This window comes from Panicum virgatum, chromosome 9K, assembly GCF_016808335.1.
Source record: "Panicum virgatum strain AP13 chromosome 9K, P.virgatum_v5, whole genome shotgun sequence".
In the NCBI taxonomy this organism is placed as follows: Eukaryota; Viridiplantae; Streptophyta; class Magnoliopsida; order Poales; family Poaceae; genus Panicum; species Panicum virgatum.
The window spans coordinates 16745002-16771805 of record NC_053144.1 but is presented as its reverse complement, the minus strand read 5'-3'; the positions used below and the strand labels follow the sequence as shown (position 1 = coordinate 16771805).

Here is a 26804-nt window from a genome sequence, read left to right as displayed (position 1 = left end):
GCTACTAATTTGATTATCAAGATGTCATCGAATTCAGGAGTTGAAGAATTTTCCAATAAAAATTCTTTTCTGAACACCAGTTAACACCTTTTTAGGTATTACCATGTTACCAAACACTAACAGAAAATGCGGACCTGGTGAAACACAGACAAGCCTACTCATCTTCTCATTTCAAATAAACGTTTCATAATAGTTAACATCTATCATCTTCTCATTTCAAACAAACTGAGCATAAAACTGTCGCGGGTTAATTTTGCAACCCACCACATGCTCATTTTTGGCACTCAACACACATTGAAGAAGGGGCTACATTATTTCACGTGGTCATCTGGTCATTTTCCTTGTCTTCATCTCCATCATCTTTACCATCAGCTGCTGCCTCGTCGCTCTCATCATCCCCACCATTGGCTGCAGCATCCTTCATTTGATAATCCACCTTAAAATCATAGTCCTCATCCATGTCGTTCAGCACGCTGAACTTGTTTGCCTTGCGCCTTTTCTTCTCTGCTTTTCTCTTCCGAGGATCAAGTATGCCCTCGGCGGTATAAAGCTTGTCATGCTGTGTGCTAGTACTGCTTGCCTTGCTTCCTTCGCAGTCATTTGCATCAGACATCGACTCCTCGTGGCTTTCCTGGACAGGTTCGCTCGGCTTCTTTCCATCCTGTTCAGTGAAGACAAGAATTTTACATCAATAAATATTTGGTTTGTAACAAAGCACATTGGCATGAAATACACCCATATGATTTACATCGCCGAATAGACCCCAAGAGTGTTCTCCCCAGAACAGCATGCACTAACTTTCAAATCATGAAGTTCATTAGTATGCAGCTTAGTGCTTACAAGCATTATCCACAGATGATTAAAAATTTTGTGGATCAAACAGAATCACTGAAATCTCCTACCTGAGTATATATATAGAGCTGAGACCACAGCAGGAACCACACAGACATGAACTCAAACAAACAATGACTTCAAATTTACAAGGAATTAATAATCACAAGGAACAAAACTGCCTATCAAATATACTTAATATCATAGTAAATAATCAGCTGAATTTAGTGAAAACCACTATGGTAAAACATATTACCTCCAGCATCTCTTCATCGATCCCTGGTGGGGCATTCGGTGGAATCTCTATATGATGGAAACCCTCAATAGATTTTAGACCACCAATATAAGAAGACTCGGCTTTGTAAATTTCATCAATATTAAATTCTTTCCCAGATTCTGAAATAATCACTGCATCTGAGTCCTCCCCAGCATCTCTTTTAGGTGGCAGTGTATAATATGGTATTTTACCTAAAAACAAGAGGGTCAGGTCACTAAAGACATAAATAATTAAGAAAAATTAATTAAAGAATATCAAACATACACCCATACCTTCATTCCAGTCATGAAGCACGATTTTTGCAGCAGCTTCAACATCCACTACACCACCTTTTTTCAATTTCCCCCGGAGTGTTGCAACTTTCTGAAGGAAATCATCAACTGAACTAAAGCTTGGCACCTTGTACAGAGACAGCAGCTTCTCATGTGGGCAAAGACTTAGTATCTCCTTAACTAGAAGCATTAAAAATAGATAGAGAACAAAAAAAATTGAAACATGTCAAGTATTGCAGTTTTAGACGCACTGTGTACAATCTAATTATCAACAAAATAAAGCAATAACAGGACTAACTACAAACAACAAAAAACTTTAGCAAAGCTAACAGAAATGACAGAGAAACATGAAAAATAGCCTTACCAGGACTGACTGGATCTTCCATTTTCTCAACTCTTTTGCAGTTGCGAAGGGCTACGGACACACCACTGTTAGAAGATTTGAGCATCACAACACCAGGACAATCCAGCAACTTCACCTTCTTGTCTAATTGAACTTCTTGCATTGATCTAGTAACCCCTGGAGTGGAACCAACATTAACCACTCTGGACCTCCTCAAGCTGTTGATCAGACTGCTCTTGCCAACATTAGGAAGCCCAACAATACCCACTGTAATTGCCAGTTTGAGCTGCAAGCACACCAATAACAAAACTTAAGTAAAAGGCCCCAAAAAAAAGAACTAAAAACTAGAACACTATATGCACATTTCAGGAGCAATAAAAGTTTGGATTACTGAAGCCCAACAAGCAAGAAACTGAAGCAGGGAAACATGACTAATCAAACCGTCATAGTAAGATACTGCATAAAAAACTAAAACAACGACACACATTAAGTCACTAGAGCCAGATACAAAATTAGGAAGCTTGCCGTTGAAAACCAAAAGGATTATGTTAATTTTTTCGACATGGTATGGTTCACACAAAAAGAAGGGCGGGCCTGGTGCAGCGGTAGAGCTTACCGTCTGTAACCGGAAGGTCCCGGGTTCGAGCCCCAGCCTCTGCACATTTGTGTGGGTAAGGCTTGGGGCTTAAAAACAACCCTTCCCCAGACCCTGCACAGTGCGGGAAGCCTACGGCACTGGGTACGCCCTTTTTTTATGGTTCACACAACGTAGGGCACATGAGAAAGAAAGAGGAAGCGATGGTCCAAATTATAATGAAGTCAAGTGGTGAAGCACACAGGATGCTGCAGAATAAGAATTAACAATTAAGTCTTAACAATAATCAACTTGTGAACCAGATGAGAGATGAGCGAAGCTAGATATGCATAAACATTATCTGAGAACAGTATGATCGTTTACCTCATGGCTTCTGGAATAATTCTTGAGTAATCTGATTAGATTCTCAGCACCAAGACAATCACTGCTTTGTGGGATGTTGCTTGTTTTATCAAGTTTTGAAGATTTCCATCCCAGCTTGGTCCTCTGTTCTTGGGTATTGCACTTAAATGCAACAGTTGGCATTTCTTCTCTTAGATATGTAAGCCATTTCTCTACCGCCTCCTTGGGAACAAGATCTAAAATTCAAGAATCAGAAATTGGGATGTAGGAAGATATAGATCATTATGAGTATAATCTAAACTTAATAAAGCGCTGCATAATACCTATCTTGTTCAGAAGTAGCACAATCCGTTTGCTTGGGTCGGCCTTCCTAACCATATTTCCATGTCAATGCAACGGGTTCCCAATGGGTCCCTTGCATCAAGAACCTCGAGAATCACATCAGAAGCTTCAATTACTTTAACAAGTTCCTTGTAGAAAGACCTCTCTGAATGATCTGGGGACACATCTTTAGTCAATTAGTGTAACTGCATCAAGTAAGGCCAATTAAATCACCAGTGAGTGACAAAAATTTTACCATGGTTCTTTGCCACTGCTAAAGGAGCATTCTCTTTTTCTGCATCTTTTTGTGCAAACTCACTGCCCTGCGCAGAAGCTGCAGAGGCCAAATTAGTAATGTCCTCATCCTCAAGCAACCCGAGCTTCCTCTTCCGAGCCTAAGAAGGGGGCCATAAAATGTACCATTGTTCAACCACCACAAGGGAAAATAAAATAGATATCTATAACACTAAACAAAGAACATAAATGAACCTTATTGGAAGAAATTACACATAGTTCACCTGCCTAGCCTAGCAAAGGGTGGCAATATTTAATCATTGCTTGGTCAAGTATAAGGAAAGTTCATGATTGTAACAGAGTGAATGCAAAAGTTTTACAGAAAATATATTTAGTGTCATCATACAATACTTACTACCACTCAGACCCAACCACTAAAATAAGGGAAAATTGGCTGTAGGACATCCATCAATGTTGGTTTTTGCTCTAGACCACTAAAAAATTATGTCTTTGCTGTGAGACACTCTTCAACTATTCCAATTTGCTACAGGACACTAGAGTCTATTCTTTATTCAGATTAACTGAAAAGGAATGGTAAATGACCAAATTACCTCATACCTACGGCTTCTGATTCGCACTTTGCTCCCTCCTGCTCCGGCGAGCAGCGGCCCTCCTGCCTGCCCCTGCTCCGGCGTGCGGAGGCCTTCTTGCTTCCCACCCGTTTCGTAGCGCCCGCCACAGCTTCGGTCCGCAGGCCAGGGCGCAGCAGCCGCCGCGCCACCACGACGACGCCCTTCCTGGGGCGCGGTCACCGCCGCGCACCCATCCGCGCACGCGCACAGCTCCGCTAGCAGCGTCATGGCCAGCTCCGTCGCCCTCCTGCCACCCGCCACCGGCGGCGGCGGTGCATCGAGCTCGATGGCCTCCTGCTTCGTTCCGCGGGGTGCGGAGGTTCTAGACGCGGCCCTCCTGCCGACGGCCTGGTCCGGCGCGCGGCGGCCCTCCCCTGCTGCCACCCGTGACCCGCCCATGCCGCTGCGTCACTGCTGCTTCAGCACCGCTGCCCGCTCCGTCTTCTCCAACCTCGTGCCGGGAAGGGATCGCCGGCCAAGTTGCAAGCTGGTCCGTCCGTCCATCCCTCCCACGCGTGCCGCGCGAGGAGCACATGGTGGCTTGGCCGTCTATTCTGTAGCGAGGAGGAGAGGGGGCACCGCCGGGGTAGCACGCCCGGCCGGGCTGCGAGCAGGAGAGCTGCGCGCGGGGGAGGAAAGCGGCGCACCACCGGTGGTACGCGAGAAAGCATAGGCTTGAGAGAGAGATTGCTGTGCGGGAGAGGATAAGTCAATAGGGGCAAATTCGTCATTTCGTGTGATTATCCAATTAACTTGAACAAAATAGTGGGCGTGATGTCTCCCAGCAAAGACACCTGATTTTTTAGTGTCTACGAGCAAAGGCAATTTTTTTTAGTGGCTTCTAGCAAAAAGCATCATTGAATGGTGTCCAAGAGCAAATTTTCCCCTAAAATAATGGTCAAAATTTTCAGAAACGAAAATATAGAATACAGAGAGCAAGATGTTTTTTAAATTCTTTTACTTTTTTGTAACAGAAAACAAGAATTAGAGCCAAAAGTATCAAGGCAGACACCAATGACAGCAGGCCATCTACCGAATGATACGTTATCTACATTAGTGGCTAGTGTCCACACGACAACACCTGAGTTGTTGCTATCCAAAAATGCACAGCAATGGATCTGATGACATGGTTGAATCGAAACTGAACAGATAGCAATTGTGATATTCACATTGCACACTAACTACCAAAGCGTCTAAGAAAGAGAATATATGCAGGATGAAATTAAACCAACAGGAGGGTGAATTAGGCTGTAAGACTGAATATATAGTACTGGCTCCAGACACAAACTAACAGCATGCATTTCACCAATAGTAACAACAGATGGACTGACGGAGGGCAGGCAGGTACGGCGAGGCCGGTGACATACATACCCTCTCCTTGCGCGCCTCCTTCTTGAGCTCGAGCTCCTGCAGCGCCTGCGCGCGGCGCGCCTCGAGGGCCTTGATCTCCTGCTCCTTGAAGGGCCACTCGTTGGGGATCCCGGGGTCCTTCTCGACCTTCTTCCGCTGGCCCGCCCTGCCCTCCTTCTTGGCCTCCTTGCGCTTCTTACGGTGGTGCTCCTTCACCTTGCGCAGCACCTTGTGCTTCTGACGCAGCGTGACGCGCTTGCTCTTGCTCTTCTTGCTTTTCTTCACCATCTTGCCGCCGCCGCCGCCGCTTCGTGAGGGGGAGGAAGGGCGGGGGACTAGCCGACCTGGGCAGTCGGGAGCGGAGGCGAAGGCGACGGGCATGTGGTGGTTTTTGGCGGCGTCAGCTGGTGAATGGGCGGCCCACTGACATTTTGGACCTTCCTAACAGGCCCGAATATCTGGTCCATGTGGAGACCCGGCCCAGATCCCAAAACGTAATATTTAAAAATTTTCTTCCTGAATGCACCATTAAAACTATTTTTAAATAGAATTTCACATTTTTACCAATATAATACGAAAGACATTAAAACTACCATATCTAAGTTTTAAGACAAGCTAGTTAACTTATTTTAAGACTAATTAGCTTGTGTATATGTCATTTATGTAAAAACGGTGAGCATTTCCAAAGTACAGTCCTCTCCCCTATATGTAGTGCCGGTGCTTTTCGCCACCGAGCCCCAGTGTGAGCATTGTCTAGATGTTATTTGTGTGCTTTTGAAAATTTTGAATGTAACCTTTTCCTGTCAAAACCGTTCGTTCATGCTTAAGCCAAAAATATGAAAACAAAGATAATGTCTATCTAACGTGAATTTACCATGAGATCTTGGGCACGTTTTGCAAATTTCCGTCCTTTGGCTCACAAAGTCCCCTAGAGATAATTATCTGAACCAAAATGACAGGGACGGCTCGCAAATAAAACATAACTGTGCGAGGCAAAAGGATCACGATATTTTCGAAGCTTCAACCTCACAACATTTTCACAAGAGTAACAAAATACAACGGCTAGCTAGTACACAGACATAGTCCAATACGTACAACGACTGTGATGCCTGAGCTGCTTGTTTGGTCCAGATAGCGTTGGATTTGGGCGAGGCGATCTTTGCCTCCACCTGGCGGCCGGCCATTGGGCGCCCTGGCCGCGCGATATCCAGGCGGCGCGGCGGCAGCCAATGGGCTCGCCGCCGACGTGGCGCGCCGCCCGTCCACCAGTCCCGCCGCGCGTCCGCCAGCCGGCGGCCGTATAAAGATCTCCTCTCCGGCGCCGGCCATTCCCATCCACCACCGCTCGATCGGCCGAACAATCTCCCCGGACACGCGCGCAGAACCGAAGATGGCCGCGTCGGCGCTGCACCAGACCACCAGCTTCCTCGGGCAGGCCCTGGTACCCCGCCCCGCCGGCGCCGGCGCCGACGCCGGCGGCCGCATCACCATGCGCCGCACCGTGAAGAGCGCTCCCCAGAGCATCTGGTACGGGCCCGACCGCCCCAAGTACCTGGGCCCCTTCTCCGAGCAGACGCCGTCGTACCTGACCGGCGAGTTCCCCGGCGACTACGGGTGGGACACCGCGGGGCTCTCCGCCGACCCGGAGACCTTCGCGCGCAACCGCGAGCTGGAGGTGTTCCACTCGCGGTGGGCGATGCTGGGCGCGCTGGGGTGCGTGTTCCCGGAGATCCTGGCCAAGAACGGCGTCAAGTTCGGCGAGGCGGTGTGGTTCAAGGCCGGCGCGCAGATCTTCTCCGAGGGTGGGCTGGACTACCTGGGCAACCCCAACCTGGTGCACGCGCAGAGCATCCTGGCCATCTGGGCTTGCCAGGTGGTGCTCATGGGCTTCGTCGAGGGCTACCGCGTCGGCGGCGGGCCGCTCGGGGAGGGGCTCGACAAGGTGTACCCGGGCGGCGCCTTCGACCCGCTGGGGCTCGCCGACGACCCGGACACCGCCGCGGAGCTCAAGGTGAAGGAGCTCAAGAACGGCCGCCTCGCCATGTTCTCCATGTTCGGATTCTTCGTGCAGGCCATCGTCACCGGCAAGGGCCCCATCGAGAACCTCTTCGACCACGTCGCCGACCCCGTCGCCAACAACGCCTGGGCCTACGCCACCAACTTCGTCCCGGGCAACTGATCAATCTGCTCTGCTTGTAGGCGTGTAGTAGTTGCACGCGCCGGCGTATGCTCCGTGTGCTCTCGTCAGATTCAGATTCAGATCATCAGCAGCTGCGTCTGCCTGCACGTGATGTAAACTTGTAAACTACGCACGGAGATGCATGTGTAAGATCAATGGTGTACGTGTACCATACCATTCATGAGTGGATCTTCTTGTCACTCATCCATCGATGCTGATTCTTTCTCTCAAGTAGTCCGGATGAGGAGGAGCAGAGGAGCTGCCCGTTCCCCTCCCAACGAACGACGCCATTGTGCAATTCAGATCATGCACTCCTCAACCTTCACAATCTAACACTCTGTAGTAGGTAGGGTCTGTGAGCTCTTGTCTTGAAAACAAAAAGGTATAACGCGCAACCTGCATGCTTGGGTCTAACTGATAAACGGAATAATTAAGAGAGCAAGAACCTTCAGTTAGTTACTTCATCGAGCTATCAGCAAAGGAACTTCAAGTATTAGCTACAGCACATTTTATTTAGGAGTCCTGATCTCTCGTGCAGGGTTGGATTATGAGAGTGGTCGAACCATGGATTCAACCAGTCTAGAAAACGTAGCGCCGTTGACTTTGGGTTGGGCTTCGCTTCACCCAGATTCAACATAGAGATCACTGTGAGCGAGCCTCTTGAAGATGATGACGCAGTTGACTGTTGACACTCAAGATGCAGTGATTATTCAGAAAGTGCATGCAATAATTAATTAATATCAAATATGGATAATAAATAGGGGTAAACATGATCATTTAGCTTCTTATTATTTGTCCTAGAATATTTAGAATGACTTGTTTTTGGGACGGAGGGAGCTAGCTAGTAACTCTTAAATAAGCATGCATGTTTTGCGTAACAAATTGGTGAGTTGGGGTCGATCTCCTCATCCACACATTAGAAGGCCCTCGCACTTGCCGGTTAAAAGGAGCGTGTCATCATATATAAAATGCATGGTTTGGGCTAACGAATAAAACTTTTTGAATATAACCACTAGCTAGCTAGTAATTGGTGGTCCATGACACGCATGAATAGTGTGTGCACACGCACTCCATTTCGTGCATGCATGTGTTTTCCTTGTCCTTAGCACTTGCAAGCTCACAACATGCACGAGTAGTAGTAGTTCATTGTACAGCAAGCAAGCAGGACAAGCAAGTAGACGTTCCCTGCATGCGTGGTCAAAGGAAGAGCCAGGCACCTGTCAACACGAAGCGCATGTACGGATGCCGGACGACACATCGTAGGAACAAGAACAACCCCCCCTCTAAATCTCTCTCTTCCAAACCTAATACGCCATGAGCTACAGGTCGGAATACCATCTCTCTCTCTCTCATCAGCTAATGCGCCATGAGGTATACGGCCGGTTCAGATAGAGAGTTGGGCAGGTTGCGGAGTGTCCTTACCGAGAGCTGCATGCATCCCTCACGCACGGTGCCACACGCAAGCAGAAGCATCCCAATGGAGGTACGTAATCTTTATCGGATGCAAATTTTTTCCTAGGCACTTACTCCTCCGATCCCCCACCAACTAGGGCACATCCTCCTCGAGCCACGAACAAAACTATCCATCCATCACCTTTGGCTTTCACTTTTCTGTAAAGCAACGGGCTCTTTGCATTGCTAGGTTCACACTTTACTATATGCGTCATTTCCTTGTGATGTAGTACGATCGACATTTCTGCATGCATCACGGCTTTTGCCACTGATCAAGACCGGACAGATTATTGAGGCATCAAAATCACCCGTCCCCTACTAGTAGTAGTAGGTCATCTGATCTTTTTGGAACACGGTAGTAATAACAAGTTTTATCTGATCCTGCAGAGATTGACGAATGAATGAACAATCCTAATCTGCTAATTGTCTGCTGAATTCAGCAGATAAGTAGCAGATTATATATGATCTCTTCTGCAAATTCGCAGCCTCTGTGCATGCAAAACTCCAGCAGCAGCAGCAGCAGTGCGCACTTACCAGCGCGTACCATAGCACAGCAGTCAAAAATGACAGACAGAAAGACAGACGGACGGAAAGAAATAAAGATGCATGTCGATGATGGAGCGAGCCATGCATCTGCACCAGCTCTTTCTCTTTCGGCTTCTCGTCGTCCTCTAGCAGGCGTTGCCTTGCGCCGGCGACGGCGACTGTGCCGGCCCGGCCGGCCGGCCGCGAAAGCAAGTCGAAAAGATGGGAGGGGAGCGACGACAGAGGAAAAAAAAGGCCATGAGAGAGAGAGAGGAAGAAGGAGCTAGGGCGGTCGCTAGGCGAGGCGAGGCATGCACGAGAAGCTAAGGGCGGCGCTTTTAGGGGGCAACCGAACCCCGACGCCATGGAGGCCATCGATCAGGCCATGGATGCGTGATGGGGACATGCATGAGGGCTGGCTGCGATCGCAACGCAAGCGCTCTGCTGCAGCATGCCGCTCGCGTCCACCGGCGCCGCGACAAGCAAGGGATATGGAGCCGTCCTTAAACTAGCGCCTTCTGCGGTTCTGCCCACGCCGCTGCCCTATCGATCGCCACCCTTCTTCCTCCTCGATCGATCACCCATCATTCTGTCTTAAAAAATTACTCGCTCCCATCTCTCTCTAGAATGTTAAGGTGAGTATGCTTAAATTATTACTGAACTAGTTTATGGGTGAAGCCAGGAATAGAAGCGGCAGCCGCAGTAGTAGATTAAAATACTGGAGCAAGCATGGAAAGGTTGGGTACGTACGGTCAGGATCGTAGCAGGGAATTAGCAGGGCATGTTTGGACATTGTGGGCTGTTATTGGCTAACCAGGATAAACAAGTTCATTGTATATGCATGCCAGGCACCTCCAGTTCAACCACAAACGAGGAGATGGACACAAGACTCCAAGTAATTAAGCTTGGATGATAGGTTAGTTTAGAGCTAGATAAGGCTCACTTACCGAGCATCTGTAGGTTAACTACGCCTAGTAGTTAAGGCCCGTTTAGTTCTCAAAAAATTTTCTACTGTACCCATCATATCGAATCTTTGAACACATACATGAAACATTAAATGCAGTTGAAATAAATAACTAACTACATAGTTTTACTGGTTAGGACGAGATGAATTTTTTAAGCCTAATCAGTTCATAATTGAAGATTAATTATCAAATAACATCGAAATATGCTACAGTAACAAAATCCAAACTTTTTCGCGAACTAAACATAGCCTTAGTCTCTAGCACGAAACTCAACTTCCCTCCACACGTATGGGACAACCATTTTTTATCAGAAAAAGAAAATAACGAGTGAATTAATAATTATACAAAACACAATGTTTTAAGGCCAGCTAGCATATTGTCACATTACCTCACCAGTTTAAAGCAGTAGTTGCGCCTTATATCAGGCTCTAGCCTAATAGTATATACCTCATTTCACATGTTTTCATCAAGTACTTCAAATCAATTGATATGTTTATGGGTGGTTCTCGACTTATTAATTAAAGAAGAGGCAAGGTTCGTTTGGGAATCAGAAAGCACAGTAAAAATGATCAAATATTTCCTCTCTCTTTTTGCCCCCCCCCCCCCCCCCCCCCCCAAACGGTGTCCGATTACGCAACGAGAGTGGCGGCGGTAGCCGTAGTGGCGCGACATGTGCACTAGCTTCTTTGTACAACGCTGCCGTCTGGGCCGCGGAGCGAGGCAGCCAGCAGTCTGCCGGATATCGGCAGCAGCGTAGGCTGGCAACTACGGACAGCGGCGGGGCAGCGGAGCCACATGCATGGTGCAGCTGACATGGTTAATGCTTGCAACGACGCAGCCAGTGTGGTGGCAGACTGGAGGCCAGTGGTGCAAAGACCTGCGGGGGTTGGTGCTAGCAGGTCGTGCGGCGCGTGGATAGTTTTGTTGTCACTGTGATAGCAAATAGAGTAGTTGGTGTGGTTGCTATCGTTGCCTGACCCCCTATCCGGCCATTTTACTACTATTTTTTTCTTTTCGAAAAAAAGGAAAACAGCAATTGTCTGTAGCAATATATTTTTCCTAAGGATATTTGTAATGTAATATCTCGGTAACTGTTGAGGCATCCCGTGAAAGAGCCGTTACCGGTCCGTTGGCTATTTACGTGCACCGATCAATCAACTTTTTTCTGAACGCTTAAAGCAGCACGCAACTTCAATGTCACTCCTTTTTTTTCTCACAGAAGGATGAGATGCTGCTCAAATTAACACCACGTGCGAGCGTGCTGCACTCGCAGCCGGATCGTTCGGCGACGCTCCGGTCAAGACCGAAGAAGCAAAGTCCAACAAGGACTTTCTGCTGCCAGACCCCCAAACACGTTCACACAGCCAAGAGGACACGGGCTCATGGAGGCGCACAGTGCCGCACCTGAAAGTGCCGCTAGATTTCTTTCTAGCAAGCGCCTCTATGCGTGGCAGGTAACGCCACAGCTGCTAAACCCACCCCACAGCACTACTGCTATGACACGTACAGGCCCCAGCCCCCAGCGACGCCATTATAGAAAAGCACGCAGCGTCCATCAGCCCGTTTTAGACGCTACTCCGAGCAGCAGCAGCGGAGAGGAGGAACAGCGAGCGGCAGGCAGCGCGGCAGGGCATGGCATGCAGCCGCCTCCGCTGCCTGCCCTGCCGCAGGCTAGACTCTGCGCTGCAATAGTGGGAGAGGGGGCGCAGGAAGAAAAGGTGACAGACAAACAGGGGCGCAACCATGGCCACCACCCCACGACCCACACAGGGCGATTCCCACCCGCGGGAACGCAACAAGCGCAAGCGTCCGAGGCCCATTTCCTTGGACTCTCCCACGCCCTTATTCTCCTCACTCTCACCTGCACGCCTCCCGCTTCCTTTCTCGGGCGACGTGACATTCCCTTCACCTCCCAGATTCTCTCTCACACACAGCGGTGGCGTTTTTTCAATCAGCCCATAACATAGTACTGTGGCCGATAGCACCACGGCATCACATAATGGAAGAAAGAAGAATTAGCCCAGCAGCTTGCAAGACGACCACAAGGCGACGACCGGCGCCGTGACAAAGCTTTGCGGCTTATAAATACGCACATGCCCACAACCACCCCCCTCAAACAACAAACCCCACACGCACCCAACGAAGTAGACAGAGACACACACAGATACACAAACGGGAACTCAGAGGAGCTGCTGCTGCTGCTGCTGTTCCTGAGCTCGGCTCGTCTCAGCCATCATGGGGGTGCAGAGCAGCGACGGCCAGGTGATGTTCTCCTCCTCCATCGCGCTGCTGCAGCAGCGGTTCAGGAAGCTGGAGAGGATCAGGGAGAAGCGGGAGGAGAGGCTTCTCCACGTGCTCGCTCCCCGCCCCATCGCTGTCCCGAGGGAGACGCCCGTCAAGTGGTTCTTCCACCCGGAGCTGCTCTACCCGTGCAGGCCGCTGCGCGACACCGCTGCCGCCGCCTTATTCCCAGCCGTGCCGACCACTGCCAGTGAGTGCAAAACCTTCCAGCTCCGCGGCGACCCCATCACGGTGGAGCTGTGGCCTAGTAAAATCTACAACTACAAGCATGTCTCTGGTGAAGTAGACGTCGACACCTCGCTGCACCTCTAGACTGCTGCTGCTGCTGCTGCTACTGGAAAAATGTTGCAATGCCCTAAGCTGCTGTTAACCTTGCCAGTCTCATCGCTCGTAGGAGTTGCTCTCGCTGTTTTTGTGCTAGCCTACTACTATGTTTTTCTCATCTTCTGTTGTAACAAGGGGTATTAGGAGGGGTGATGGTGAGCTGTAATTATTACCCGTAGTATGATGGTCTTGGAGTTGTTTTCTTGTCACCTTCGCGCACTAGAACTGCTTGCATCTTCCAATTCGGCACTGTTATCGTCCGAGCATGAGAGTACTTCTGCAGGGCAGCCATTCTCTGTAATGTCTGGACACTCGTCATCATCGCTGTTGGACGAATCACCACAGTCTTTCTTCTTCCGTTTGATGATCTTCTTGGAAATCAGACGGTTCACTCCCTTGTCGTCGACATCTACACATTCACTGCTTATTGGCTTAAACAGGACCTTACCCACCTTCCTTGCATTACCCTCTAGTATCTGCAAGAGAAGCCAGGTAAGTTAGAAAGGCAATAAACATGACTATAGAAATGGAAATAATTGAAAGGCAGTAAACATGGCTACAGAAATGGAAATAATTGATCTATCACTCTAAAATAATGATAGAAAAGACAATGGTCCAATGCTATGGGGGTTCCTAGCACTGCAATATTTCATGTACAGTGCAACAGTCTTTTGGAAATGGGAATCGCATTGACTAATTAAAGTATTGTGCAAGGCCAAATTTACTGAAACAACCCGCTGTATGTGTTTTCAATTTAGCAGTAATTTTTTATCAGTTAGTTTTTGTGCTTCAATTTTTTTCTAGTTTCAAACAAGAACACGCCAGTACAAATAGCAAAGATACAAGAGCAGTACATCAACTAAGTGGAGAGTGCACGTGTCTCAGTAACCTTCTGAATATTTAGTAATCTAATATGCACAATCAAACATGCAGAGCAATGTTGCATAATATAATAGAATCTGGAAGTAGGTTCTTACTTCTCGGTATGATAAAATCCTAATTCAATGGGGCCAATCAAGGTCCTTCTGAAAATTTATTAGGGACAAAAACTCCTAGGAAACTCTTCCTTAAGTACATGGGAAAATGCTTCATGTGACAGAGTTCTTTTAACTTCTAACAAACATGTTTAGGGTACTGCATCTAACGAAGACAAAGTGAAGCTTTAAATAGAACTTCTATAGTTATGAACTCCAAATATGCTTCTAGTGACAGAGTTCTGTTAACTTCTAACAAACATGTTTAGGGCACTGCATCTAACGAAGACAAAGTGAAGCTTTAAGTAGAACTTTTATAGTTATGAACTCCAAATATCAGCTCCATTAGCAAGTTTCTAGTGGCAAAATTCTAATGGTAACAAGATAATCTCATAATATTAGCTAAACTGCAGTACCAAAGACCTGGTGCCAGAACTCTGAGCAAACAGAGTACCGTATTGTGACAATTACCTCAAGTTCGTATGCTTGAGTTTTTTCTCTATCATCTTGGCGATCAGAACCTTCCTCCTGATATTCACCATTTTCTTCTCTGTAATCCTTTTCAAGAATCACAAGCATTTTTGCACCCTCTTCTGGAATATAGCCAAAAGATTCACAAACAAAACCGGATACCGTCTCATACTGATGGCCCTGCATTCCAAGTGCCTCAGGATATCAATCAGTCTAAAAGAAAGAGACATGAGAAAACCAGATAGCCACCATATGATGACTGCCAAGGGCATATTTTACTAAATAAGAACATTTGGGAATATCTATATTGACCTAAATATGACGTCTACATTTTCATTGAAAAATACATCCATAATGCTATATCTGTATTACATTCTACAAATACATTGTATTCGAACATGAAAGTTGCATATCAATGACCTATTGACCTTGCATGTCCAGCATCCAAAATAAACATTTTTATGATGAAGAGCACACATAGCAACTGTAGAGAAAGCAAGGCACATATAGTAACTGTAGAGAAAGCAGAGATCTAATGAGTAACAATACCTCTGGTATTTTAATACCAAGCTCTTCAGATAGTTGATCTATTGACGTATTTGCATCAACATGAAATGTTCCATCTTCCTGCCGTACTATATAACCTGTTTTCTTCTGGATTTCCTCCTGAAAGGGCAAAAGATAGCATAGCAGAAGGAATTGAGAGACTGCCAAAGCAAATAGCAAACCAGTTTGTCACATGGACAAATCCAATGTTCTGACTTTTGTGTTTTGATTATGATGCAGAAAACAGGTGGGAAGCACCTGCTTCCAGATTAAACTTGGAGGTACAACATTAAATCTCTGACAGTTTCAATATCAAAATAATGCTAATTAGCCGGGTTATGGCCAACTCAGTGTGAATCTTCAAAACTACAATTAATTTCCAGCATATCATATCTCACAATATAGATTCAGGATACTGGATAATTCCCAGTTGATTTCCTACAAACCAGTGGTGGCTTATGAAACAACGACTCAAACTTCCAAGAAAATTCAAGGATATGGATACCAAGAGCACAAAAGTTGGCAACAGTCCTGTTTGGAAGCTGACAATAGAACAGTCCTCACTGCATGTCTCTTTTCAGGTTTTGTTCTCATTTGATTTGAGACATCTTGAGACAAGGTTATCAGCATTGATATTTGTTAGAAAACTACCAATATAATTTGACAACACATCCCTAGAAGGATTCATACTCTACCTATGCCGTTTCAACATAGCTGGTCCCAAGCCTGGGTAAAGGAGGAGAGATCACAAAGACAGAAGGGGGAGGGTTGCAATAGGCTTGGCAAGCTAAGATGAAAACCCAACCACTCATATGAACCAAGAGAAAATCGCTGGGGCATAAAAGAAAATGGTGTGGTCTTTGCCACAGTACACTGGAATTATATAAGTTTTTCCCTTCATGGTGACTCATGTTGGGTTGTCTCTAGCTACCCCAACTCAACGGGAGTTGGGACTTGCTTCTGGAAAATTTGAAAAATGATAAGACCACACCTAACAGATATCCAGCAGCAAAATTTGACCCATGTGATTTGCCTTAGTTTTTGTTTGGCATGGCTCAAGTGTATTTCGTCTGCTCAATTTCCTAAGTTATTATGAGAGACGATTTCTTAATAAGAATATTAGTTGCAAAGAGTAAAGGGAACAATAAGTAGAAAAGAAATGGATATCCTTATAAAAGTTAATGCCAAAAAAAGCATGTAGAGAATGGCACCGAGCATCCGCTTGCAAAATTTGAGCAGAAAATGTCCTGAAATAATCACCTTTGAATCATTCTCGTCAAAGATTTCACCAACTATTTCTTCCACCACATCTTCTAGTGTTACAATCTGCATTTTTTTTTTACCAAAGGTCAGAAAGCAGTTCCAATGTAATGGGAAACATATGAAATTACAAGCTGTTCTTGATCAACATTTTCAGAGCACAATAGGACATAGTTGCTGCAAGTGGTTGCATAGATATCCCTGCATGAAAGGTAATTGCTCCAAGGTTGTATCTAACAGATGGCATATGTAAGACAAAGGAAGTTCATGAGTAGTAGCTGAAATATGGGATTGTTCTCTAATTTCCCATCCTTTACTACTGAGCATGAGTCTTGTGAGAAAAGTGGCTTAAAGAATAATCTTTACAGTTGCAAATGTAATATAAATATACTCATTACCCATCAACTACTGCCAAAAAAAATATAACCTGTCGAACAAATCGTGAGACCCTATGAATGCTCTGTAACTGTGGAGCACATAGTACAAACAGAAAGAAAACATATATTATTCAGTTTTTGCAATTATCTAGTGGAGCATATTGGAGCACACCAAGGAAACTAGTTAGGGTATATATTTATTATAACATATGCTATAGATGTTGTTAGTACACATAACTACCGCAGAGGAAGGACAGAAGAATGACTTGAAAAGTCTTAGGGTACTTGAAGTGGGAAGCAGACTACAGAATGGCATAAGAGAGCTCAGGACTATCAGTTAATTGGTTTGTTAGGACAATTATCAAGTTGTTAGGTGCCAGCTTATATATACAGAGGTATAGCAGTCATTTGGGAGGAAGCAATCAATGCAGAAGAATTAAACCCAAATCCCCCAATAGTCTAGTCCCCCTCAAGCTGACGCCACACGCCTATCTTACCGGCGGTGTTTACCCTAATGAACTAGGGTTTGTAACAAGTCCCTTCTTGAGAGCAATTGAGATTGCATGGACATCATACGGCTATCTTCCCGGCGGTGTTTACCCCAATGAACTAGGGTTCCTAACAAGTCCCTTCTAGAGAGCAATTGAGATTGCGTGGAATAATGGATTGATTAGGGTATACAATACCTGTACATATATATAGGCAGGCCAGGGAATGTTTATAGAATCACAAGCAATCAAGGGATAACCTGAACCTGCCTATCCTAACCAACAAGGCATGGCAGGGAGCAGGCCATGGGCCTGGTGTGCCGGCCCATCACACACACAGCCAATATATCTAACATTTCTTAGTTCTTCAAAGAAGAAGCTATGCTATCCCTTTTCAAGGGGTTGGCTTAACTTGACTCCTACAGTACACAGCAAGGTCACCCTAAGTATCAGATCACATGCTTGCGTTACACAAATGGCTATTTTTGGAATCAAAATATCACCAGGTACTGAATAGCATCCAGTAATGATTAGCCAGACTATCAAGGCAACGTATCCTATGGAAACCAACTAACCTGTGCAAACTATAGAAACTCGAATCTGGGTCTTTGGATGGGCATCCGATGGATGGGACTGGAGGTGGGACAAATTTACATATAACCTCCCGCAATTATCCCACTTAATTGCGTATTGTGCAAATAGACCCCTCATCCCAAGCGCCGCGCCCTACCTGGGATTTGCCCGCATCCACCCCTGGGACATGCCGCCGTTCGTTTCGTATCCTTGAAAGACTGCACCGCCACCGCCCATCCCAAGCCTCGACGCCGCGTCTGCCCCTTTATTTCTCGCTGCGCCGCCCTCCTACTCGTCGCCCAGTTTCGTTGCTTGGCCGCGCTGGAGCACGACGCCCGCTGCCCCTTTGTTTCTCGCTGCGCCGCCGGCCCTTCGCAAGTTGCCCGTCGACAGCTCGCCCGCAAGTCGCCGGCGCCGTCCTTCTCCGGCGACGGGCCCCCGGCACCATCGCGCGTGCGGTCAAGAGGAGGTGCGGTGCGTGGAGATGCCCCCGGCACCGTCGCTGGTTTGAAGATGCCGCCGGTGCCAAGCACCGCAGAGAGGACAGTGCAGATATTCAGATAGGCATGACATTCAGATAACCAAGTCCAAGCGTGTAAATGTCCAGACTCAGATAATCGCATGTCTACAGGCTGAAACATTGGTGTCCGACATCTCATTTTGGAGACTGACGCTGCTGTGCTGCAACAAGCCATCATGGTGGATTCGCATTCTAGTTCGCCGTCTGCTGGGCTGATTGATGAGATGAAGGATCTGGTGGCAGCTAATCTATTTAGCTTCAGTTGTATGCATGTTCCTCGTGCTTGTAATCGAGCGGCACATGAGCTAGCTGCTCTAGGCCTGTGTTGTGTTGAGGGAATGCTTCTTCTAGTTCTAGCCAATGCTTCTTCTAGTTGTAGTCAATTGTGCAGATATTGTATATGATTTTGCCAATTGTGCAGATAGTGTACATGATTTTGAATGATCATTTAAGTGCAGGCGATGGAGGAGCACGAACAGCAGGTAGTCCCAGGTTGATCCCGAGGTGGCCCTCGCTGTCCTCCTCCTCGAATACGTGCGCGCCGGAATCCACACCGTCAGCGGACTCCATCGGCGACGGCACTGGCGAGTCACCATGCGGCGTCCCCAGCGAGTCACCCTGCGGCGGCGGCGTTTCACTGGGCAGCGTCCCCAGCGAGTCCCAAGGCAGGGCGGAGGGCGTCGAGGATACGAAAGGGCGGCGGCGGTACAGTCTTTCGAGCACAAACAGTAGGAATCCACAACATCGCCAGAATCCCAGGGCAGGGCGGACCGGCGGAGGGCGCGGCGCTTGGTATGATGGGATCTATTTGCATAATACGTTATTAAGTGGGATAATTGTGGGAGGTTATGTGTAAATTTGTCCCACCTCCAGCCTCATCCATCGGATGCTCATCCAAAGACCCAGGTTCGAGTTTCTATAGTTTGCACAGGTTAGTTGGTTTCCATAGGATACGTTGCCGACTATCAAATGACAAAGCTACAATTTAAAACTACCCTCAAAACTGATTTGATTTAACAGTGTTGAACCTCACTGTATGGCATCAGTGCAAACGATTGGTTTAAAATCTCATCGAGCAACTAGCCATGTTAGACGAAATTGATAAGCAGAATCATCAACAACTACTGACTTTTGTTCAGTTTGTAAAAAGAATAAATATAACCGATAGGTTTCATAGGGACATACACCAATAGTTCCACCATATTCATTGAGGACGACTGCCATATGAACCTGCCTGATCCGGAATTCTCTCAATAGGTTCCAAACCGACATTGAATCTGCCAAATGAAACAAGTTATATTTTACAATTATGACATGTGTAGATGGCAGAAAATATAAGAAAGCATGAGCAATTAAATTGATTGTGGAGATAGCTACAAGTTCATTGGAAAACATTCGATTCTGTAAAATGCCGACAGATGCACTGTTTTGAGTTTATCATGAGGCCTGCTTTCAAAAACATTGCTAATAATTACCTGGAACAAAGTATGTAGGCATATGTGCGATTTCCTTAACAGTGATTTCCTTCAACTTTTCAACCTTCAATAGCAAAATGCATCTTTTATTTTTTTTTCCTTTAGAAATACATCATCAAAGCAAATAAGAGTCACTGTGATTAAGTTTCTACATGAAATGGAAAACAGGAGGCGGACCTCTTCAACGTATTCAAGCATGTCCATTGCATATGCGATTCCAACGATATTATCTATGCGCTCCTCAAAAACAGGGACTCTGGAAATAATAAATAGCAGTAGATGTCAATCGCAAGACTTGAAAATACATTTGTCAAGTCATAGCTGGCAATACCTTGAGTACTGATGAGTTTCCCACAGATTTTTGAAATCAATAAGTGTTGCGATAGCATCAATTGCAACTACATCCACCAAAGGCGTCATTACTTCCCTCACATGAGTATCTTTAATTTCCAGGACATTCTCGATCATATCCTGTTAAAAGACTCAAGTGTTGATTTTTAGCTGATCAAGAATAGCTAGAAAAGCATCCTGTGCAAGCAGGTATTAATCAGGAATTCATAATAGTGCAACACAGTAACAGGTTCTAGGCACATAAATAATGTATATTGTGCCTTTCTTTTTTTTTGTGTGTATTTGTGCTGGGGCAGTGGGGCGGATAATAGAAACTAGACTAAATCACATAAAACTATATATAGATTGGCAAAACTATCACAAAATAGTAGCTGTTTTATCTTCGTTTCCTTTTCGTCATAAACCTTGGCCCTATTGCATTTTTTACAGTTTTACCCTGTTTTTCTTTTCATCTTCATATTAATATATACACCACAGTAGGCGCTACCTTCACTGTTCTCACTAAAAAAACTATAAAACTTCCCTTCTCACTAAAAAAACTATAATAAAACTTCCTTTTTTCAGAATGTATCACAGAACTACAGATTTAGTGAGCATTTCTTCACGAAACTTTAGATTTAACAATCTGTATCATAAAAGTACAAATTTAGTATACTTATGTATTCCAATACTACAGATTTTTTTTCATCAGCTAAAATTTTAGCTGGTGATAAGTTGATCTTAAGGCGTCGCCTAGGCAACAAGGTGTAACTAGGCACTTGTGGCAACCTAGATATCCCTTGTCACCTAGGCACCCCCCAGGTGATATGGCATACCCAAATCTTTACAGGATCCTTTACTTCCTTAAGAACCTTGAAATTGTCACACAAAAACTTCAGTTTTGCTGTATATTGCATACTAAAACTACAGCTCTACTTTCAACAACAACAACAACAACAACATAGCCTTTTTTTCCCAAGCAACTTGGGGTAGGCTAGAGATGAAACCCAAAAGGAATAAAGGTAATGGTTCAGGCACATTGATAGCTAGTCTCCAAGCGCTCCTATCCAAAGCTATCTCTTTAGAGATATTCCAATCCTTAAGTCTCTCTTAACCGACTCATCCCAAGTCAGTTTAGGTCTACCTCTACCCCTCTTTATATTAACGACCCGCTCAAGAACCCCACTACGCACCGGCGCCTCAGGAGGCCTCTGTTGGACATGTCCAAACCATCTCAGCCGATGTTGAGTAAGTTTCTCCTCAATTGGTGCCACCCCGACCCTATCCCGAATAGCTTCGTTTCGGACTCTATCCCTCCTTGTGTGCCCGCAAAACCACCGCAACATCCGCATCTCTACTACACTCAGTTGCTGAACATGTTGTCTTTTTGTAGGCCAACATTCAGCACCGTATAACATCGCCGGGCGAATTGCTGTCCTATAGAACTTGCCTTTTAGCTTTTGTGACACCCTTTTGTCACAAAGGATGCCAGAAGCTTGACGTCATTTCAACCAGCCAGCTGAAATTCGATGCCTAACATATTCATCAATGTCGCCATCCTTTTGTAGCACCGATACTAAATACCGAAAAGTATCCTTCTGGACCACCACTTGCCCATCTAGATCACACATCATGTACTCGGTCTTGGTTCTACTAAGTCTGAACCCTTTCGACTCTAACGTGCGTCTCCACAGCTCTAACTTCCTATTAACCCCTGCCCTACTCTCGTCAACTAGCACCACATCATCAGCAAAGAGCATACACCAAGGGATCTCATCTTGTATATCCCTTGTGACCTCATCCATCACTAAAGCAAATAAATAAGGGCTCAATGCTGACCCTTGGTGTAGGCCTATGTTAATAGGAAAGTCAGTGGTGTCACCATCACATGTCTGGACAAACGTCGTCGCATCCTTGTACATATCCTTGATGAGGGTAATGTACTTAGTTGGGACTTTGTGCTTCTCCAAGGCCCACCACATGACATTTCTCGGTACTTTGTCATACGCCTTCTCGAGGTCAATAAAGACCACGTGCAAGTCCTTCTTCTGCTCCCTATATCTCTCCATCAATTGTCATATTAAGAAAATCGCCTCCATGGTTGGCCTTCCAGACATGAACCCAAACTGGTTTTGGGTCACACTTGTCACTCTTCTTAGGCGATGCTCGATAACCCTCTCCCAGAGCTTCTAGTTTTGTGATACACTCACATAAAAATGTATTGTGTTTCCATGCTACAGTCACAGTTATCCCTAGGAATGATTAAGATTGAAAGCTATGCAGAATGGCTGCCTCCAATCAACGCATAAATTAACTGGAATGTTGCCTACAGGGGCTTCAACAAGTGGCATCACCACTGAAAGGTTCTCCAGGACTCAAAAATATCTGTCCTGAATAATAGTCGCTAAAGTGTGGTAACAAATATCAAGACGCAAAGTCCGAGTGTGTAACAATATGATCTAAAAGTTCATAAAAGTGGAGTGACACTGACATTCACTTTCAAATTTATGGATTTATGTGACAACATGGTGCACAGACATTAATCTAGGCCTCACTCTATTTAAGGAGGTATTCATCAGGTCTTAAAAGAATGATAAAAACAGTACATGAAGGGTTGTGCAGAATGCACATGACAACAAAGTATTGCAGTGGCATACACACCAATAGAGGATAAAATAGAAAACATGCAACATGATATAGGAGCAGCTTTACATAGTATATTATAATCCAACCTGTTCATCTTCTGCAATTGCACCACTCAACTCCGCTCCTCGTAACATCAATTTCAGTTCATCTTCAGTAACATATGGTTCACTGAGGGAATAAGTGTATATGATGGGCAAGATTCAGAACTGGTTTTGAGAAGCATATATCCACCACAGTAACAGCTTGAAATTTCGTCAAGAATTTAATTTAATATTAAAAAGAGACATCCTTATCTATAAAGGAGAAATATGTTTTAATTGACAAGCTGATCAGCAACGAGAGAAATATGTGTACCTTCTCCCTTTCAGGCCTAGAATCTTAAGCATTCCCATGGATAGAAAAGTAACAATCCGCCCAACTGGATACAGGATAAGCGAAAGCCATGCGACTGGTCTGGCATATCCCAACAAATACACAATTCTCAATGCACTGTTAATAAAAAACGTTGGAAACTAAGTTATACTTGATTTCTCTCACCTTACCACAAACCTAGCAACCTCTGTGGCATTATGGACTGCAACACTTTTGGGGGTAATTTCTGTAAGAAGTAAGATGGCAACCTGAAAGGGGGATCCATAGTTAGATAGATTATTACAGAATACTTTACACAGGAGTAGAACTGTAGAAGACCAGCATGATACAAGGGACATACAGTCATGACGCCTGTTGCTGCACTAACACCTGCTTCACCAAACATTGCCGTTGCTGCCTCAGTAACAATTGCAGTTGCGCCAATGTTGACCACACTATCTAATACAAAATATGCCCGATCAGAATAAAAAAATGAAATTAAGGTTAGTAAAATAAAATTAGTGATGCAGAACTTAGGAATGCAAGGATTACGTTGTGCCAATGAGAATGGTTGTCAGGAAGCGAGTAACATCACTTCGGAGCATTTTGAAAACACCATTCTCAGGTTCCTTTTCAGCTAGTTCACGAACCTGATGGAAGACAAAGCAAAGTCTCAGCATACAATCACTTAGTTTATGAAAAGTGTACCCATCAGCAAGAATGGATTGAGAGCAGTGTTCTAAAAATTCCCTATGTGAGTATCAGCCTAGCAGGGTGGCATCTTAATTCCTGAATTGAGGCCAACTTGCAATTTGGTGTGATGGTAATCATGTACAAGCCATACATATACTAATACCCAACTAGTTGATGAGATTAGGATGTGATTAACTTTTCAAAAAAAAAGTTCTCGTGACTGATAATCCAATACCAGTGCCAGTAACTCCTAATCTCAAAATAGTGATCCCTTTCTTTGCATACCCAGCTAAATTTGCCTACGGATCACAAGCACAGGATGTCACTAAAGTCCCAGCACACAATGATCGTATCATCTGAAGGCCCTCACTATTGTCCGCTTATCGCTCACCAGTACCTGTTGCTCACCCTCCAAAAAATAAAATGAAATGAAACAACAAAATGTTTTCTCCATAACTGCCAGCGCAACTTACAGCAATGATATCACTTCTCAAATATAAACTCATGCCATAGATTACCTGCACCACCAAGTGAGACAAAATTATTACATCCATGCTGAGGCAGGATGAGCATGGCAGTTTTAACACTCAAAACCGATGCGCACCACCCAACTCAACAACCTAAAATTAGTATCAGCTTGCTTATACAAATGCCCATCAGCTATCATTGTACCACCTCCAATCCACTGCCTGGACATGTAAGTTGATTGCATAATCATCCAAGTGTAATGAGCATAATAGTTCATACAAGGTGCCGATGAGCAATGATTGTAAAACGAGCAGAATAACTCCTAATCTGTCAATACCCTACGCTCTGTTCCCAGGAAACTAAACTGACTGCAAAACGAGCAGAATTAACCTATGAACCATTACGCGTCTGCACGCTAATTGCTATGCTAATAACAGAACTGTCAGAAAATGGGTCTCGGCAGACTTGTTGCACTTACTTTCCAAGGCCACAGCGTCGTGATAGAGGTCTCCGCCATGGAGAAAAAGGCAGAGAGGCCGAGCAGCGCGGCCAGGACCAGGCCCTGCTCCCTGATCAGCTGCAGAACCTGCAGCACCCTGGGCCACCCCCCGTGCAGCGCCAACCCTCCGAACCCCGCGGCCGCCTCGACCGCCCCCGGCGCCCCGGCCCCCGCTCCCGCCGCGGCCCCCACGGCCATCGCCCGGCGGCACCAAGCCGCCGCGAGCGCCCCGCACGCCACCGCCACCGCTACCCTCCTCACGGCCGCGGCCGCGGCGGCCGCCCTCCCCCAGCCATCCTCCTCCACCCCCGGCGGGGGAGCAGCGGCCGTCACCGGCACGGGCAGCGCAGAGGCGGAGACGGGGGCCAGTGGGCGGGGCCCCGCGCGGGCGCAGCATCGGCCGAGCGGGACGTGCGGGGAGGAGGCGGGGCCGCGGAAGAAGGGCGGCTTGGTGGGCGCGCGGAGGGACTGCAACTGAAACCGCGGGAGCCTGCCGCCGCCCAGCAGCAGCGAGGTCGCGGTGGGCATGACGCTCCCCGACGGCGGCTGTGGCGGCACGGTAGGGGAGGGAGAGGGGTGGACTGGGACTATCCGACTAGGTGACGGGAGGGGCGGTGGGTGGTGGGTGCGCGAGGGGAGGAGGAGGAGGGGATGATACCACCATGGAGATGGAGGTGGGGGCGTCGCCGCGTGGGGCGACCGGTGCGTGCACGAGCAGCAGCGTCAAGCCAACTGCGCGGGTGGGCCCCACCAGCTGCCATCAACAACGCGCCGCTGTGTCCATTGCGAAAGAAGATGTTTATTTTTGACCTTCCAATTTTTTCCTTAGTTTAGTTTTGCCCATCAAATTCTGAAATCGGTTATCTTTGTCAGTGAACTATCAAAACCATTCAAATTTGACCATCGGGACTGTTTTGATGGGTGATTTTAATTTTTTATTTACAATTAAATCTTTAGATCTTAAAATGATTATTATTTTTTATCCGTACCTCCGATTTAGGTCATTCTCCGGTCACGTGTTCGTAATGGTGAGCTTTATCCTTAAAATATTCTTTATACTATTTTATCACTATTTGTTATATTATTCTTATGTTGTTGTGTAAAAACAACAATATAATAAAAATAAAAAATAGTTACGAAATAATATAACCAATATTTTAAAAAATAAAACTTATCGTTACGAATGCATGACCATAAGAATCACTTAAATTGGAGATACGATTAGTTACAAAATAATATAAACAATATTTTAAAAGATAAAACTTATCGTTACGAACGCATGACCACAAGAATCACTTAAATCGGAGATACGTATCTCCGATTTAAGTGATTCTTGTGGTCATGCGTTCGTAACGATAAGTTTTATCTTTTAAAATATTGTTTATATTATTTCGTAACTATTTGTTTTATTTTTATTATATTATTGTTTTTACACAACAACATAAGAATAATATAACAAATAGTGATAAAATAGTATAAAAATATTTTAAAAGATAAAGCTCACCATTACGAACGCGTGACCGCAAGAATGACCTAAATCGGAGGTACGGACAAAAAATAATAATCATTTTAAGATCTAAGGACTTAATTGTAAATAAAAAATTAAAATCACCCATCAAAACAACTCCGATGGTCAAATTTGAACGGTTTTGATAGTTCGATGGCAAAGATAATCAGTTTTGGAGTTCGATGGCCAAAATCAAACTGAGACAAAAGTTGGGGGCAAAACTGAGAGGTGTTTTTTTTTTTGAAAAACTCAACTGAGAGGTGTTTGATACTCCGGATTAAACTTTAGTTTATATACTAATTAGAGTATTAAATATAGACTAATTATAAAACTAATTGTATAACTGGAGGCTAATTCGCGAGATGAATCTATTAAACCTAATTAGTCCATACTTTGTCTGGGGTGCTACAGTAAACATGTGCTAATCATATTTAATTAGATTTAATAGATTTGTCCGTTAATTAGCTTCGGCTTATGCAATAGTTTTATAATAGCTCATGTTGATTCCGATTAAAAATTAGTCACCGGATCCAAACACACATGACAAGTGTTAGTCTATTAAAAGAACGAATCTGGTCTCGTGTTCAAAGCTGGAAGGAGAAGATGCGGAAGGAGATTTTAATTAAGGCAGTTGCTCAGGCTATTCAAACGTTTGTAATGGGGGTGATTTGATATTATAAAAG

The 26804-nt window shown here is 45.4% G+C and overlaps 3 protein-coding genes and 1 pseudogene across 6 annotated transcripts; 2 read left to right on the top strand and 2 right to left on the bottom strand.

Moving 5' to 3' along the window:
• Positions 1-135: 135 nt before the first annotated feature.
• Positions 136-5593, bottom strand: LOC120650441 (annotated as a pseudogene). The gene is made up of 8 exons (XR_005665602.1): positions 5219-5593; positions 3238-3376; positions 2984-3156; positions 2682-2896; positions 1745-2009; positions 1381-1560; positions 1088-1299; positions 136-661 (listed from the first exon to the last, which is right to left on the bottom strand). The product of XR_005665602.1 is annotated as a guanine nucleotide-binding protein-like NSN1 (transcript).
• Positions 5594-6518: 925 nt separating this feature from the next.
• LOC120650439 (chlorophyll a-b binding protein 5, chloroplastic-like) lies at positions 6519-7580 on the top strand. The gene has a single exon (XM_039927584.1). The coding sequence runs from the start codon at positions 6588-6590 to the stop codon at positions 7374-7376; it is 789 nt and encodes a 262-aa protein (XP_039783518.1). The 5' UTR covers positions 6519-6587; the 3' UTR covers positions 7377-7580.
• On the bottom strand, positions 7447-25279 carry LOC120650438 (DUF21 domain-containing protein At1g55930, chloroplastic-like). 3 transcript variants are annotated; one of them, XM_039927581.1, is made up of 15 exons: positions 24594-25279; positions 23507-23604; positions 23316-23409; positions 23141-23223; positions 22958-23056; positions 22690-22771; positions 19959-20098; positions 19805-19883; positions 19628-19691; positions 19338-19429; positions 16195-16260; positions 14938-15054; positions 14389-14568; positions 13117-13419; positions 7447-7790 (listed from the first exon to the last, which is right to left on the bottom strand). In XM_039927581.1, exons 1-14 carry the CDS (start codon positions 25140-25142, stop codon positions 13150-13152), a joined length of 2013 nt encoding a protein of 670 aa, XP_039783515.1. In that variant the 5' UTR covers positions 25143-25279; the 3' UTR covers positions 7447-7790; positions 13117-13149. The 3 variants fall into 3 exon arrangements, with proteins under 3 accessions (XP_039783515.1, XP_039783516.1, XP_039783514.1); XM_039927582.1 differs by having other exon boundaries at positions 7447-7713; XM_039927580.1 differs by lacking the exon at positions 7447-7790 and adding an exon at positions 7812-8058.
• LOC120650440 lies at positions 11907-13147 on the top strand. The gene has a single exon (XM_039927585.1). It carries the CDS (start codon positions 12554-12556, stop codon positions 12929-12931), a length of 378 nt encoding a protein of 125 aa, XP_039783519.1. The 5' UTR covers positions 11907-12553; the 3' UTR covers positions 12932-13147.
• Positions 25280-26804: the final 1525 nt, after the last annotated feature.